Source organism: Pteropus vampyrus, unplaced genomic scaffold (genome assembly GCF_000151845.1).
Source record: "Pteropus vampyrus isolate Shadow unplaced genomic scaffold, Pvam_2.0 Scaffold103, whole genome shotgun sequence".
Lineage (NCBI taxonomy): Eukaryota > Metazoa > Chordata > Mammalia > Chiroptera > Pteropodidae > Pteropus > Pteropus vampyrus.
Genome location: NW_011888884.1, coordinates 4,585,715 through 4,603,678, shown reverse-complemented (window position 1 = coordinate 4,603,678; position 17,964 = coordinate 4,585,715). Strand labels below are relative to the sequence as shown.

The 17,964-nt window shown below is 33.6% G+C and overlaps 1 protein-coding gene and 1 non-coding gene across 4 annotated transcripts in view; both read left to right on the top strand.

Moving 5' to 3' along the window:
* SLC44A1 (solute carrier family 44 member 1) overlaps positions 1-17,964 on the top strand; it is a 131,441-nt gene that overhangs the window by 46,159 nt on the left and 67,318 nt on the right. For all 3 annotated transcript variants that reach the window (XM_011364965.2, XM_023533490.1, XM_023533489.1), the window contains exons 4-6: positions 6,943-7,036; positions 14,168-14,337; positions 16,482-16,571. In XM_011364965.2, the coding sequence (XP_011363267.1) occupies positions 6,943-7,036; positions 14,168-14,337; positions 16,482-16,571 (354 nt within the window). The remainder of the gene's footprint in view (positions 1-6,942; positions 7,037-14,167; positions 14,338-16,481; positions 16,572-17,964) is intronic.
* On the top strand, positions 15,334-15,452 carry LOC111742888. The gene has a single exon (XR_002781527.1). It is a non-coding gene; the product is annotated as a 5S ribosomal RNA (ribosomal RNA).

Below are 17,964 nucleotides of genomic sequence, written 5' to 3'. Positions count from 1 at the left end.
AAAACTTTTAAAGGAAAGCTCTTTGTTCCTGTAGTAATGTTTGTAGGAAATGCATTTATTAGGCAAATAAAATATTTCCTCAATTTTTTTGTTTCTCTTAGACAAGAAAGAGGAGTTGTTTTCTTGGAAACAAGTTCGTTGAATGCTTTGTAAAGTATGTCTAAAATAAAAAGTTTGGAAAAAATAGCTAGAAATTAGATTTGTTATGTGGCGATGCTGCTGTATTACAAAGAGCTTGGAAAGGCAAACAGAAGAATTTAGATGAATATAAAAGGATAAGTCCTTGTATATGAGTTGGGTGGAAGGTGTATAAATATACTCATTTTATCATTATGGGTCGTAATATATGACACAGAATCATAAACATATGATGCTAGAGAACAAAACAATTTAAAAATTGCCTTTAAAAAAATAAAGTTGCCAAATACTATAACGTCTCAGTATGAAACTTCTTTGGTTCTTTGTTTATCACCTTTCTGCAGTAGTGCATCCTGGGGGCCGATCATGCTCTGTTCATCTTGAAATACCCAAGCCTTCATATAGTACCTCACATAGTAGCTATTCATAAATGTTTTTTTGAAAGAACAATGGACAGAATTTCCCTCTTCATCTCTATTGACACTTAATAATTTCTCATTCTCTCAGTGCGCTTTATCCTTTGCTCAATTCTATATCCATGTTGCCACCAGTAGGTAAATTGTTTAGCTTCAGTCTAACCAGAATTGCTGTGAAATCAGTTCTTTTTATTCATCTGTTAAATAATTCATCTTATTCATTCATTTATCTCTCCTATACATACTCTCCAAGTCATTATTTATACCCGTTCTCTTAAGCCCTCTTGTTCTTTCTTTTCTAACCTTATACCCTACAGAGAAACTGAAACCAGCTGGCGAGAGCTCCCATCTCAGTTCTTATTTTCAACAGAGCATGAATTTCATCAGCTTTCCTTTCCTGCAGTTTCTGATAAACAGGTTTTTTTCCTCCTTTATTATCATTATTTTTGAAAATTCAAAGAACGTGTACATTGTAGCGGGGCAAATAATCCTCCCTCTGCTGCTAACTCCATCTCTATATGAGGTATTCATCTCATCCCAGCCAGACCATGACAGGTGGTAAAGATAATGTTTGCTCAGACAGTTCAGTTCTCCCCTTCCTCTCTTCCTTCTCTAATTCTGGCCCGATCACCACCTCTGGCCAATCAGCCCTTCACTTTACTTCACTGTCCCCATTGTTCTGCGCGGGCATCCAAGTCTGAGTAGATAAATCATACTTAAGCCTTGCGTTTTGCTTCAGCATAGCATTTATTGATACCTACTTTGTGCCATGCACTGTGCCAGATGCTTCGCTTGACATTTTATTCTTTCCACTTGCACTCTAAATTCTAAACAGTTTAGAAATGAGAATCACTTCTGATTAAGTTAGGGGCTGACTGCATGTTCTCAGTGGTTGCTAATATTTCACATGGAATTCTTTATTACCTTTTGCATTATTCTTGTTAAACTATTTTATAATACATATTTTGTTTTCCCTAACACAGTAGTAAACTGGCAGAAATCTTATTTTCCTTTTTTGTGTGTGTGCCCTATTTATAGCATGTGTAAAAGCCCTCCCACTTAAGGGTACTTCTTCAATGTACTGCATTTTATATAAATTCTGAGAGATTTATGACCTGCCGTTTGGACCATGTTCACATTTTGAGTAGTCATGCAGCTTGCTGCTTTTTCAGTGTTTTGCTGTTTGAAAACCTTGAAAGATTATGTGATCCATTCATATAAAATCTTTTAATGCTAATAAGCCTTTTGATTATCATTATCCAGTTTTTTAGAGTTAGTATCTGTAAATATTCAGTATATTACCCTCTTTCTTATCAGTCAGTAACAGTATAACTTAAACCACAAAGTTAGTACAGATTCTTGTGGCACAGTGAATCAAAAGATTATACTTGATATTATTTGTAAATGAATGAAACGATCAGCCCTAGCAACTGATTTAATTGCTTCCAAGTCAGAAACCAGCAAAGGTAGCTTGATTGTTAAAAAGAGGAAAATTCTTCCATTTGAGAATACAATTTAAACTAATTCCTCATTCAACAAATAATTAATTAGCACTTATTAAGTATGTGCCAAAGAAACAAAGACATGGTACAGTCCCATGTTTAAGGAACTCGCTTTATAATAGATGGTCAAACTTCTCTTTGTCCTCCACAATACCTAGTAGAAGTCTTGCACATAGATATCCAAAATTAATTCACTCAGCATATATTTATTGAGTGCCCAGTGTGTGCCAGTAGTGATCGATAGATAATGTCATGCCACCAGGTAGTTAAATGGTGCTTCTTGGAAATTGCAAATATGTCCGTACTTTTCACTGGTTACTAGAAATTGAAATTGGAAATTGTCTTGCATTCTTCCAGCATATAAATACATAATACTTTCTTAATTAGAGAAAGGGGTTAAATTCATTGGACTTCCTGTGGCAATGTAATTTGTTTCTCTTAATGAAAACTGTTCTGCATTGAGTTTTTTTTATTAACTAGACTTTTCTAAATCATGTTTATTAAGGAATCTGTTTCTCTTTATTGTAGTATATCCTACAAATATTACTGTGATAGCAAATTAACAATTTTAAAGCAAGAAGAATTAGCCTCTCACTTACCAACTTTCTGTTTTGTGTCTTTTTTTTTTTTTTTCAAATAATGTGGTGTTTTAGACCACTAGTTCTCAGCTAAGGGTGATTTGCTACCCCTACCCCTGTGACATTTGGCAATATCAAGAGACGTTTTTGGTTGTCATACTGGGTGAGGAATTAGGGGGAGGCTACCGGCATCCAGTGGATAGAGACTAGGGGTGCTTCTAACATCATGTAATGCACAGAATATACCCCTACAATTAGAATTGCCCAGCCCAAAATGTCTTAACCAAGGTTGAGAAATCTTGTTTTAGGTAGTATACTTTGCAGTGAATATAACAGTACATGCTGTTTTATTCAACAGATGGCTTTTGAGTACTGTCTATGTGCCAGGAGATGCAGATTCTAGATATTTTGAAGGCATAAGGTCCCAGTTCTCAAAGAACTCACATCCTAAAAATAGAGATGATATATAAATCAAAAAGTTACAAAATAATGTGCTGTTTTATAATGGAGCTAAGCAGTAAATAGATTCGTTTGGGTGTGTCAGAGAAGGCTTATGGGGGGAGGTGACTCTTGAGTAGTTTGTAGAAATTCTGCTCAAACTTGAACACTCAGATGGCCAGTTAGGAAAGGACAGCCCAAGCACCAGGAACAGCCTGGGAAAAGTCCTGGAAGCTTGTTCAACAGCCAACAATTGTAAGTAATTTATTATGTTAAGTTGAAGCTAGAGATCTAGGTAGAGGCCTTATTGGAGGGTCTTAAAGCTAAGGAGTTTGGAATTTATCCTGAGGGCAGGGGTGTAATACTACTAATGCCCATTTTGCAAAGAATATTCTGAAGGTTGTATTCTGGATTGAGAGAGAAACCCTCTGGGACTGTGTAGTTTAACTGACTCAGTAAGAGATCATGAAGGTCTGAGATAACATAGAAAGGTCTGGTTGTCAGGACTTGGCATCTTGAATGTCTTTAATGAAATAGGAAGATGATATATAAAGAAGAAGAGAACAGATGAGTTCCACATTTCACTCTGGGGATTTTGTGGATGATGGAGCCATAACCAAGATCAAAAATATATGGGAGGAGCAGATTTGGAGAGTAGGTGGTATAAAAATTTTTTTTTCAGACATGTTATTTTTAAAGTATCTATGTAACGAACTCAGGTTTTTTGCCCAAGAGCTTATTGAATACTTGTCTCTTTGTGATTATTAAGCATGACACAGAAGAAGCACCGTAGCCTAGGAGTAAAGGATTCTATTTCTCATTTGCAAGTGACTGCTTATAAGGCCTTGGAAGTATTACTTATTTTTTTCATCTGTAATGTTTAGAGCGTGGTGATGGAAACATACCTCTTAGGGAAGTTGTTATAAGTGTTATTGAGCTAAAGAATAAATAATTGAATATTACGGGGCATTTGAAAAATCGTAGTACTTAAACAAGATAAATGTTTATATACAAAAGTTAGGTTCCTAAGATCACTCATTTTGATGGCATTTGAATAACATTGGCAGAGTTGCATAGATTGCCTCTGCTGTGGTTTAGATAAGTTTTTTGTTTTTATTTTAGACTTTCCATTACTCAAGTAAGGTTTTTCCCTGCTCTTTGCATTAGAAGAAAAACTGTCTTATTGCTTATGACTAAACTTTTTGTGCTAAGTATTGTTTATACTTCCCATATTAAAAAAAAATAAGATAGATACTACCTTAAAAGTGTTCACCGAAAATGCATTAGCTAATAAATGGGAAAAGAAAAACAATTGTAAAACATTTGCCATTACTGGGTTGTTTTAATGTTCTTCACTGAGACTACTCTATCCATCAACCTTTTGAGCAGGAAAGAGTATAACGTTTCTTACAATTGTTACTACTAACACGTTGTAAAGATCTTTTTCCTTTAATCTATTTAACACAGGATCTATTTAGTACTGGCCTGTGTCCCAGAATACCATCAAAGATAAGGCTATTATCCTTTCATTGAACATTATCCTGGGAAAGTATTTATAAAATTGAACTCTGTTGCACCTGCTGACCTCCTTTTTTAAATGAAGAAAGGGTGGGGATGGAGATTATGTTCACTGAATTCAGATGGAGCAGTATGTTTGACAGCTCTGACACAAAGTGCTTTAGTTAGGGCCTTTTATATTGTGCAAATCAATTCCATCTTGGACTGTGAAAGAAATAAGTTGACAATTCAGATCAGGAAGATGATGATCACATTGGGTGCTCTGCAGTTATTGGCACAGTTGCTATTTTTTCATGCACAATTCTATAATAGGGCTCCCAGCTATTTCAGAGATTAATCCAAAATGTTTGTTTGCCACGGCAGTGATGTCTTCTCTAAAATTGCTATAAATGGAATTAAGTGGCATTATATTTATACATGAAAGACTAATTTTAGAAGTGTTAGATAGTTAATATTTTGCTTAACTTAAAAAAAAAGTCATTAAAGTGGAAAAGTGATCAAAAACAATTTCAAAAACTTAGTTTCTTATTGGGTCTGTCCTAAGAAGCTAAAGAATTTAGAAAAGCAATGCCATGTTCCTTTCAAGTATCTCTTTAAAAATATTTTACATGGTCAAATTACTTGAATTATCTTTATATAAACTAAATGCTACATGTATTTATGAACGTATGCTAAAACAACCCACATATAAAAACACTTGGCAAGTTGTTTCCTGGTTTGTGGGCAGCACTACTGAATTAAATGCAGGTATGTGGCTTTCTAAAATTTTCTTTGATTGATAGGACAAGATATAATATAATAAAATCACTCTCAATTTTGTTGTCCCAACAAATCTTTTTTCTGTATTCCCTTCTAAGTTTCTTCTCACATCTTTATATTACATTTCCATAATCATTTCAATCTTAAAATCTGCCAATTTCACTTCACATTATATTTTAAACTTTTTCCATGGTAGTACATTGAAAAGTCCATTATTGCTATAATACAAATGCAAAGCTATTCTATTTGTATTTAATAATAACGTATTTGACCAAACTAGTAATCTGGTAGGAATGTCAATTAATAAAACACAAACAGTTTACATGATATAATGCTGTAGGTCCTCAGCAAAATTAGACTACAGCTTAGATCTCCTCAGTTAATACCTATTGCACCATAAACCTTACTGTATATTTGTTGCTATATTACAAAATTAACAGGTCGGTAAAATAAGATTTATCAACAATTTGATGGACTGTATTCATCTGAATTTTATATATTGTTGAGATATATATTAGCCATATAGTCAGAGAAATAAATGGTTGCATAACATCTAGGATTGAATTTAAGCTGTTTTAAACTATCTGAACACTGAGGATCCTTTTATTAAGTTATCGGTTTTATCAGTTCAGTTTATTAGTTAGCATTTCCTGCCCTTTAAATAAGAAAAAAAGTGATATATTATCTGAATGAATGCACATGTGCTATAAGCAATAATTTTCAATATTTACCAATCGAAAGTGTAGAAAAGAGAGGTGGCTTGTAATTGAGTATCGGTTTTGTGGTCGAAGAGATCTAGAGTTTAATCTCACCTCCACTAAGTAGCTGTGTCATTTTGGGCAATTTATTTACCTTATCTCTTAGGCTTTCTAGCCTCCTATGTAAAGTGAGTTTAATAATACTTGCCTTATAGGATCATGATAAATAATATTGTGTGTGTGTGTGTGTGTGTGTGTGTGTGTGTGTGTGTGTGTATGTGTGTGGTGTGAGAGGAGAGGCTCACCCCACCAGTAACTTTCTAAGAGTTCCCAGCATGATGGGAGGAGGAGACAGGTTCCTCATCGATTCCTAACCCTCCTCTTGGGATGAGAAACTTGGGTGGGGGACAAAACCAGCTTTGGGAATGAATTACTCTTGGCCTAATCTTCAGAAGCACTGGAGTTGGCAAAAACTCTTGGTTTCTTCAATAGGAGAGTTTTATTATGTTTCTTTTATTTGATCGGAGACGTTCCTGGACACAGTTTAGTCAGTTACAATTAAAATTCATTCTTAAAAAAATATATATGTATGTATGTGTATATATGTATATATATAGAGTCTGACATGTGGCAGACACTCAATAAAGGTAGTTCTAGTACTTATTATTGTCTTTAATATTAAGAATTAAAATTTGTACGTAAGTTATTGGTAAAGAATCAGTTTTAATAAATCGAGGACTGATACTGAATCAGATTCTTATTCTATAATGTTCTAGACTGTTTGAAAGTTGTATATGTTGAGTTAATAGTCACCAAAAAAAGTGAATTAATAAGAGAATAAGAGAATTTATTCAGACTCTGCTTGCTAGCTAACATACAGCTTTTCTTTCAACAGGCTCAGCACTATGTAGCTACACCCTAAAGCCTTCAGAGTATACTATACCTTCAAAAGCTTCTGGTGTTTGCCCCAAACTACCAGTTCCAGCGAGGTAAATTTTATTATATTTTGTTAACTTGTGACTTTTGTTTTTATAGGTAGACTTTAAACTGTGTATGTTATTCTGAGAAAAAGGTCATATGATGATACCAGATGCCTAGGTCCAATACTTTTACATCAAAATTTAAACAGTAGTAATAGGAATGACAACATGTAATGTATATCTTTTTTTTAAAAAAAAAAACTTTCTCATTACAGGTATTTTAAAATTCTTTTGGGGCCTCACTTTTTTTTAATGCTATAATTTTTAAGTATATAGAATTGCTGAATAATTATAAAATCTACAATAAACTTAGAAGCCAAGTCTCACAGTCTTCAAAGATTCTTTGGAGCTGACCCTAGTAATACTTCACGGAGATTATTTTTAAAAAAATATGCTAGTGATTATTCTCCATAGTTTATTTCAGGCTGTGTCCTATAGATACATTCTCTATAATAGGCCGTTTGCCATATCTTATCCAAGGTCTTATTCAACAGACATTTATTATTAAGTACCTTTTGCATGTAATGGATACAAGGATGAGAAAAAATCTCACAGTAGTTATAAGTGAAATAAATTTTAAAATTATAAATAGGTTTTTTAAGAAAGGAAATAAGTTTTCAAGCATTGTAGGATATATCCTCAGAATTAGGTATATGGGGTTTGGAGCATATCTGATTTTGAGAACCTCAGTGTGTATCACTAATCATGTATGACAGAGGTCAGCTTCTCCAGGTATACTAAACTGACACCGCTTTTATTATATCTCAGTATATTATATAACAAGCTATTGGTTAAAATTTTGAGACTCACCTATTGTCTTCTTTTCCTTCGGATTGCTTATGGGAATAACTCACGCTTTATTAATTCGAATTTGAAAAGTTCTGTTGAAAAGTAGACAAAGGATATATCAGTTAAATTGATTTGAGCTTTTAGTCTTGTCAAGTTACTATTGATGTTAAAATTTAAAGCCTTTGTACATAAAAGTAAAGGGACTATTTTAAAAGATACTGAATAAGAGGGATCTACAAATTATGGGCTTAGACCAATAGGTAAGGAGACTCCATTCTTGAAAATCGAGAATATTAGGGAGCCTGTGACAGTTAAAAAAAAAAAAAAAAAAAAAAAAAAAGGAGGTCCTTTGAATAGAGTCATTGGAGAAAATTTATCAATGTAAAAACAAGAAGCCCTATCCTCGTATCTACTCAACTGCTAATGCCTGTTTTAAATGCATACTTTGAGTATAGTCACTATTTTAAGGCATAAATGTATTATAAAAGGATAACCAGAAAGCCTTGGTATGAGAACGAAGTTGCTCTGCTCCTGTATAATATGGGTGGGGGGCAGCGGTTGGGAGGTGGCTCCTACTGCAAATCTTTCTCTGCCTCTGATTTCTGAGTCTACCATGTTGAGGACTGCTTGTTCTTGGTTATTTTGGGTACTTTAGTCTTGGCTGTGTGCGCCTGCGCGTGCACACACACACCCACACACACACACACCACCTCACATATAGCATCCTAAAGCCATTCACCAGAAAACAAAGCATAGTATTAGAGGCTTGGATTTTAGAGATGGACAGACTTGGCTTCTAACAAGGTCATCCACTGATGTGTTAGCAATCCAAGATGCAATGATGAACCTATACCACCTGAAAACTAACTATGTACTATGTTTATACTTGTTTAAAAATCCTTATGTTTTACTTATTTTAGTACCTCACAATTGAAGTATTTAATATCTCTTGTCTGAACTTAGCCTGTTGGAAAGTAAAGAAGAAATAGTTGATAGAAGGAGGATAAATTAGGACATAGTAAATATCATTTGGTATTTGGCAAGCAAAGTGAAAGGATCAGAAAACAAATTTGTTTTAATAAAAAACTTGAGACACTACCTTGTTCCACACTAGCATCAGATACCAAATCTAAAAAGAGGAGTAAGATCTAGTCTCTATCCCTAAGAAATTGCCCTTAAAAAAAAGTAGAGTCTCTTTTCATATGTGACTTTTTTATATGTTTAAAAGACCAGCAGTAGGTAAACCTGTGATGCAGACAAATGGCCCTTAGCATCTTTCACATCTCTTTTGCTGTCCACCTACAAGCACCCCAGTTGTAGAGGAAGAAGTGAATTTTGAGCCCAAATTGGCCCGGGAGTGAATTGTGTCACCACTTTGTCAGCTTGAGCAAGTCTCTTAAGCTCTCTGTAACCCAAGTTCTCACATAATTAAAATAGGAAATTAATACCTCTGTCATGGAATTGCTGTAAGAATTAAGTAAGATGATATGTGTTAAACATATATTGCTGTACTTGGCTTAGGGAGGATTATTTCTCTCAACCTCTAGAGCTTCCCTCTTACCACCAACCTTCCTGGATACCCAGGCACCTGCTGCGCCTGAAGGCAGTGTCTGTTTTAGAGAAAAGCATTTGTAAACAAATTTGCAATAAAACACTAGCACCATACAATTGACAAATGGCTACTATTCCTAAGAGCTTTTGACTTTTAAAAACAAATGCCTAGAAAGGGCTGTATTTTACCCAAATACATAACTTTCTATTGGTGACATGCTAAGCATGGTAGTATTAGGGAGACTTAGCTACCCCATATACTTATAATGCTTAAATATTTAGGTACAGCTAGAGAAAATTGCAATACTAGAAACGGATTAAATAAATTCAGTTTATTCATCAAACATTTATTTTGGTACTTTTGGATGACAGAAAGGATACTGGGTGTTGGGGAATTAATAATATAATGTGAAAACGAGAAACTAATAGCAAAAAATAGTTATCAATTTATATTTTTTAAATTAAGGAGTCAAGGTAAATTAATATTTATAAATCATCTACCATATGCCAGCCACCATATTAAGTTTCTCATATGTATTTGTGAGGGTTACCCTTCACAAAATCCTATAAGGGTATTATCCCAATTTATAGATGAGGAAATAGAAGATAAGAGAAGTTCAATGAGTTATCCAAGGCCCTATAACTAATTGTTGGGAATCAGAATTTGAATCTAGGATCTTGTAAAGTCTATACCACAGGTTTTTTTTTTTTTTTAAGTACAGGCATGAAAGAGAAAAAATAAAGTACAATGTTTAAAACCACTGCATATTGCCGTTAAATTCTTGGCTTACTTATTTCCTGCCTTTTCTGTGCTATACAGATATTGCCAGAACTCCCTATTGTTCTTCTTTTTTAAATAAGACTTTTAATTAGAAATCATGTATAATTGCTTATTTATAACCTGAAGGGTTTTTGGTTTTTTTTTTTAATTGAGGTAACATTGGCTTATAACATTATATAAGTTTCAGGTGTGCAACATTGTAATTCGACATCTGTATATACTACATCATGCTCACTACCAAAAGTCTGGTTTCCATCTGTCACCATATAATTGACCCCCTATACCTGTTTTACCCTCTTTCTATTCCCCTTCCTCTCTGGTAACCACCAATCTGTTGTCTGCCTCTGAGTTAGTTTTTGTTTTTCGTTTTATAACTTGAAGTTTTTAAAAAATTGTGTGAGATGCAAACCCCTGTCCTCTCTTACAAAGGCATGTGGATAAGAAATATTAGACATTATTTGTCACCATACTTTGAGGGAGCTCATTAATTGTGATAGTCTGGACTTAAAGGCAAATAGACAGTATGTTTGCCAAGGTAAGATACAATTTTCCTGTGAGAGGCTAATTTTAAAAAATCTTTAAAAGAGTCATTATAAATTTGTTTTGTTCTTGTTGGCTAATGTTTCAATAATGTGAAACATCATCATTTCCTAATGGGACTACATTGACTTCTTAAAGATTCGAAAAGTAGTAAAACTTACGGTAAATGGAATTCTTTGTTTGTTATATTAATTAAGAAGCATAGAGTATGTCACGTAGGTTAACTAAAGTAGAGATGATATACTAGGTTCTCAGAATTATTATTTTCTGAGAGGCATATGAAATCAGCTAACTCATCTTAAATTCATTATATCACATCAGATTTAAACGGTAAAATATAAGACAAACCCTATCAATGCTATGACTACTTAGATTTTTTTAAATAAGAAAATAATTCAGATGTTAAAAACTCAATTATATGGTGACAGATGGTCAAATTGTTTTTTTGGGGGGAAGGGTTGAATAAAAGAATGACATATGAGGGAGTCTAGTACTTTTTGCTTTAAAGCAAAGAATTTAATTTTTACTACTGTGTTCAAATATTATCCTCCCTTTTATTTGCCTTCTATTTCCATACTGGTTAAGAGCAGATTTTGACCATTTTGACCATCAGCTAGACAATATAGTTAATCAGCTTGTGCTAATTTTATAACTTCAAATTTAGAGCTGTCAGGGTTTTTTTTTAACTGACATAGATTGAATCACAAAGTAAGGAACTTGTTATTGCTTCAATACTTCGAAGGATACATGTTAAAATACTCTTTCGAATTGACCGTGTGCTTATATACAGTATAAAAATGACTTGAAAGGGTAAGTTCAGAGCAGATATTACTCAGTATTTTCTCTTTATTAAAAACAATGTTCTCATTCTAAGTCTGAAAAGTAGAAAAATACCAAAGATATAGGGCATGGTGCTCCTATTACTTTAGAATCATTAATTTATGGTGAGCATGTTATTATTATTTATTATTATTAATAATATCTGAAAATGTATTATGTATCTCTGATGCACTCTCTGTTTAAGTCACTTGCCTCCAAGCTTAAACATAAAGTTTAAGGATACTGATGCCTTTGTCTCATTTTTAATATCCACCCATTTTCTTAGCCCTGTTCTCCTGTTTCCTGTCTCCTGTCAGATAACTAGAGTGAACTTCATCCTGTCCATAGGTGGCTCCACCTACAGCCTCCCATAGCATAACAGGATGTTGATGTATTTTTATACTCAAAGAGAAATACACATCATTTCCAAAAGAGAATGGAGCCTCTGATAAAGAAAATGAAACTTGAGTTCAAAAACCCTGGGTGATTCTCCTAACATTACACAGCTACATGTCACTCTATCCTTTTCTTTCTCTCTCTCTCTCTCTCTCTTTCTCTCTCTCCTCCATCTGTTAGTTGAAAGAGTAGGAGTAAGTCCACTCTCTTTTCAGATATTAATAATAATAAAGTGAGTGAAAATGTACATAATCATAGACTATAGAGGACTTCAGTTTGAAGGCTGTAGAACCAGAATTTAGTTAAAAATATGGTTAGAAGTTCTTAGACAGGGACATTTAACGTGATAGAGACAGTATCTAGACAACATCAGGAGAAAAACCAATTGTAGGTCCCAACAAAGTTATCAGTTTAAAAATTTCTTTTCCAAATCAGCCTCTATTGACTTAGGAATTTACAGTTAATCCTATTTGATTTTTTTCTGTAGTATTTGTAACTGAATCCGTTTCACTTGAAAGTATTTTGTAATTTAACATCTTTTTATATCATTAGCGAAACAACTTTCAGTCAAAAAACAATGACTTACATACCTGTAATTTAAGCATTACTCAGAATGCTCTGGCTTTCTGCAGTTTCCGACAAACTATCAAATCTTTGGCATTAACTTTCACTGAAACCATTTCACTAACACCATTTTGGGGGTGTACGCGGATACACCCACAGGTCACAAGAGGCAAATTCTTAAAAATAAACACTCTTGTCATATTGTCACATCATTATTTTCAGATACATTTTACTGAAGCATAACTAAGGTAATGCTAGATCTTTAAAATTATATTATTTTATTGTTCCATGAAGTTTAACGGCATTGAAGATGTTGCTTATTCTTACTCCCAGTGGTACTCGTTTACCAACATTTAAGAAAAATCAATACATTATTTATATTCTTATGGTTTTTTGAGGAATGAAACAAAGTGTTTTGCTTGGGGTCACAGAAAGTTGCTTTGCTGAGATTGGAAACCTTGGAACTTGGTGCTCAACCGTATAATCTTAGCCATTCAGAATAAGAAAATACTTACATTATTCCAGTCAAAAATGCTATGTTAGAGCCATGACTGACAGTCCCACAAACAAATCTGAATATGTGGGATTTATGTTAGTAGCGGCTAAATTTTAACTTAATGAACACATAAGTGTGTATTTGTGCATTGACACACATATGGGCTCTCTTAGAATCCAAACAGATCACAACTGAAGGCATGTTCATAGGGCTTTGTTTAGAAGCTCTTATTGATTAGAAGTATACCATCCTCTCAAAAGCTAAAGTAGATCCATATTAATAACTAACTTGATTTATGTCACAGTTCACACATAGCTATGGTTTTTCACAAGTAAAAGCTGCAGTCCACATAAGCCTGATGTAACTGATTAGGTCTTTTATGGACACAAATAATCTCATAATAACAACATATAAAAAGAAAGTAAATAACCCAGAATCCCATGACCCTACCAAATCAGAAATTTTTCATTTGTTTATATTTTTTGTTTCCATTCTTATGTGTTATATATTTTTATGCAGAGATGCAATCATCACATTAGATATAAATTTTTTTCTCTTGTACTGTTACATCATAAGTATTTCCATACATTGGTATTCATGGTTATTGTTTTAAATAGCTGCATATTATGCTGTCTGTTGATGTCTTGGCATGACTTAATTTATATGAGAGTTATTAAGCTTGTGCCCAAACACCTTTTTTAATCTAAGTTTTTATATGCTGTTCTGACAGACGAAACATTCTATTGATGGTGGCACATTTCAAGCAAAAGCACGTGTTTGTTTAAGTAGCTTATAGCAAAAATTCATTTTCAGTTCAATGAAGTACATGTTTGTAAGTTTTGTCATCTGCCCCTTGATTGATAGATGTGTAGGCTGAGAAGTTTAAGTGCTTGGTTTTGCTTTCAGTAGTTCTGTATGTGTGTATGTGTGTGTCCATGTGTGTGTGTTTCTTTTCAGAAGGGGAGGGTAATGTCTTCTGTCGGAATATGCACTCCACCCTCTTTGATAAGGTTTGTGGTAAGATTTGCATCACTACCCATGACAGTCATCTTCATAGCATTAAGCTCACAGCTCTTAGCTTCCATATGATGTGTGGAGGGTGGAGCGTATTGCAGTCATATTCACCTTTCATTTGTGTGTTTGATGTGGCATTTATATTACGTAGGAGTAATTTTTTTTCTGATTTTTTTTCTTGTGTCACCAGTGCACCTATTCCATTCTTCCATCGCTGTGCTCCTGTGAACATTTCCTGCTATGCCAAGTTTGCAGAGGCCCTGATCACCTTTGTCAGTGACAATAGTGTCTTACACAGGCTGATTAGTGGAGTAATGACCAGCAAAGAAATTATATTGGGACTTTGCTTGTTATCACTAGGTAATTGTTTTTCTCATTATTAGCTATTGCATAGTACTGCAGAAGAAGACTGTTTTGTCTTTTAACCAAAATATGAATACAACTGGGGATACTTGTAAAATGTTGAACTTCCCATAGCCAAAATAATTGTTTCAGATTATATATAGTTATAAATATGTATATATATCTGAAACTCATTTCTTTTTCTCTCATTGGAGAAAACTGGTGTTTTCCCAAACTTTGATTACTAAGTCTGTAATAACCTTTAACATTAAAGCAGGAGCCTTCTTTTAATTAATCAATGCCCCTTTGTTTTTAGTTTTGAATCTAATCTTTGGCTTATTTGCTTATAAGAAGAGGCCACATATTTTCGTATATGTTTTTATCAAAAAACAAAGATTTCTGGTAGATTACTTTTGAAATATGTAATTTTTATTGCAACAGTTTATAATATCACTGTATTGCTGGAAAAATTAGGAAATCTCCACTTGTTAGCCATTGAGTTTTCTGGTCAATAAGTAGATAAAATATAATCAAATAAAACTGTTATTTTCAAGATGTAAACTCCCTGTGTTAGCCAATAACTATACGTAGTCTATACATATAGTTGGGAGAAGTAAACTGTGGTAGGAACCAAATAACCATTTCATTATAGTAGTAAAATGGGCATTTATGCTTGTTAACAACAATTATAGTAATTGAGAAGACTAGCTGTATTTCCATCTCGTCATTAGAAAGCATTTTCATTTTCCTCAGGTAGTTCTTGACTCAATTGAAATAAAGCTGTCCATATGAAAAGCTCTTTCTGTGGTATTTGAAATGCTCCTATATGTATTTGGTTCCTGGACATTTATTACAAAAGTTGAGTACTTTAATAACATCACCAAGTCAGAGATCCCAACCATTTATTTGGCTTTGCAAATGACCCAGAAAAACTTGACTGTTAGCCTATCTTTATATACAAATTATTTGGCTTCTGAAATAGTTGAATACTTTACCAAGAAAAAAAAAAAACTAGTCTACGGCCATGCTACCCTGAATAAGCCCGATCCCGTCTGATCTCGGAAGCTAAGCAGGGTCAGGCCTGGTTAGTATTTGGATGGGAGACCACCTAGGAAGACCAGGTGCTGTAGGCATAAAAAAATAAAGGATTGTAAGCTGACAAGATCCTTGCAATCTGTGAGGTCAACCAAGGGTTGCCTCGCCTAAAAAAAAAGAAGAAGAAGAAAAGTAAATCTTAAAAATAGTGATGATAATGTTGTTAATGCATTGGAAACCCATTTTTTAAATTAGAGTGGTTCTCTTGTGAGTCTTAGTATCTTTGTCTATTTGTTTGTGAAGTGGGCCTTTGAATAATTAAAGATGAACAGAATGTGATTTCCAGACACAGGTTTATTCTTAAAAGGGTTAAATTCTCCCACTTTCTTTTTTGAGATTTTTCACTTGAGATTTTAGCGTGTTGGAATTTAGCTTGGGATGGGAAGAAGAACTGGCTAAATGACTCAAACTAAGTTTTGCTCATTTTTGAAGAGCTTTGCAATCAGGACCCAAGTTGAGCAATGAGGTCGGAGGAATTTTGTTCTCAGTAGGCTTTAGGGTATTATTCCATAGGGTCAGACCATCTCTTGGAATTTTAGAGGAGAAACAACTAGAAAAAGATAAAATACTGTCTAGCTTGTTGCCCAGCCATCAGAGAAGGTGGTCCTGAAATGCATAGATTACTCAAAGAAGTGTAACACCTGATTTAACTGATCTCTCTGCCTACGTGTGATAATTTTTCTGGTCACCAACATGACATGTCATTCTCTGCACTTTGTGTGTTGGCATGTGTGTTTGCATGTGAGTTCTGATGCCTTCCTGTGGTGAATCCACTACAGTTCTGTCTTGTTTTTGAGTCACCATGTGCATTTGCATGTATTCTTTTTTGTTGTTTATAAACCCACGGTTAGGTGCCTTTGGTTTCAGGTGATGTTATTCACGCGGTACAAATACCAAAGTTAAAGTGCAAAAGCAACCAGTTTCTTACCCAAAATGGGGTCATAAACTTGTCATGTTAATAGCAACAAATTATTTCTTTAGGAGAAAACAATTGAAATAGTTTTTCTTTATATTTTCCAATGTTTTCCAACAATATTCTACATGTTCTCTATTTATCTTCCCTGCAGTTCTATCCATGATTTTGATGGTGATAATCAGGTATATATCAAGAGTACTTGTGTGGATCGTAACAGTTCTGGTCATTCTGGGTTCACTTGGTAAGCTGCTTAGTTCTTTGTTTTTCAGTATTAAAATTGAGAATTAAAAATTGCTTTTGATGTTCCCTCAACTTGGAACTACTTTGATTATTTTGAATAATTGTCCACTTATAAATTAAATTGTAAAGAGCCTGGTAAATGGATTATATTGAAATGAGTTCACTTACAAGATCACAGAATCACATAAAATGGCAAGGTCATTAGCATTTGGAATAAAAGCAAATGGAGATGTTTTTTAAAAGGAGCTAACATAATTTTATTAGTATTTGTTTTGGGGTAAGAGCCCAAGAGAAAAGACAGCAATTGAGGCTCTGTTCTGCTTCTGGCTCTTTAATTTTCACTTGATTCTTCAGTGTTCCCCACCCAGCAAGTGAAGGGACCCTTTCTTTTTATCTTTCTCTTTTTAAAGGCCTGAATCAGCCATTCTAAAGTATTGAAGTTCTTTTTGGTTGAAAAGTATTTCTGGCAGGTTATGTGTGTGTATGTGTGTGTGCACTATGTGTTTAAAATTTTATTACTCATTTTTTTATTGACATTCTATTTTCTGTTTTTGTTTTACTATTTGTAATGAAACTTTCATGGCTTTCTGTGTTTATTATCTTAAAAATAATAATTTTCCTTTCCCAGTTATAAATGTGATACCTACTCATGGTATCTAACTACTTCCATGGTAAAAAATAGAAATATAAAAAAGAAAATAAACATCGTATTTTCACATGCTACTTCTTGTCTTTAAAGAAGAGTGTTTACTTCAACTTTAAATTTTTTATAATTATATTTACCCCCGTCTCTCAGTTCACCGCTGTTAGCATTTGAAACCCAGACCTTTTCGTGCGTGTGTGTGTGTGCATGTCTATGTATAATATATATATATATAGTTAAAAAAAATTTTAACCCAATGTAAACTTTTTTTGGTAGAGGAATTTGTTCCCATTACATTTATAATACTAACTAGTATGCTTGGTCTTACCGATGTCATCTGTTTTATGTTTTCCTTAAATTTATACTTTCTAATTTTGTTTTCCCTATCTTCGCAATATGAACTATATTTTCTTTGGTTATTTTCACCCTTGCTTTGAATGATGTACATTTTATTTTTACTTCTGCAGTTGGTAACTTATACATTTTTAGAAAATGTTCTTTAATCTAGAATTCTGTGTTTATTAAAGGATGAAATAAAATCGTATATGTAGAGTTATCCGCTACCTCTTTAAATTTAGCATAAGTCTTTCTTCCTCCTCCCCTCACTCCCTTCTGCCCACTCCCACTTTTTCACCCTTGTTATATATCTGAGAGTTTGTATTCAGGTTATTCTTAAAGTTAAAATATTATTTTATTTTTTTAAAGAAATTTGCTTCCTTTTGCCTTGCAAACTTTCATAATTACAGTTAAG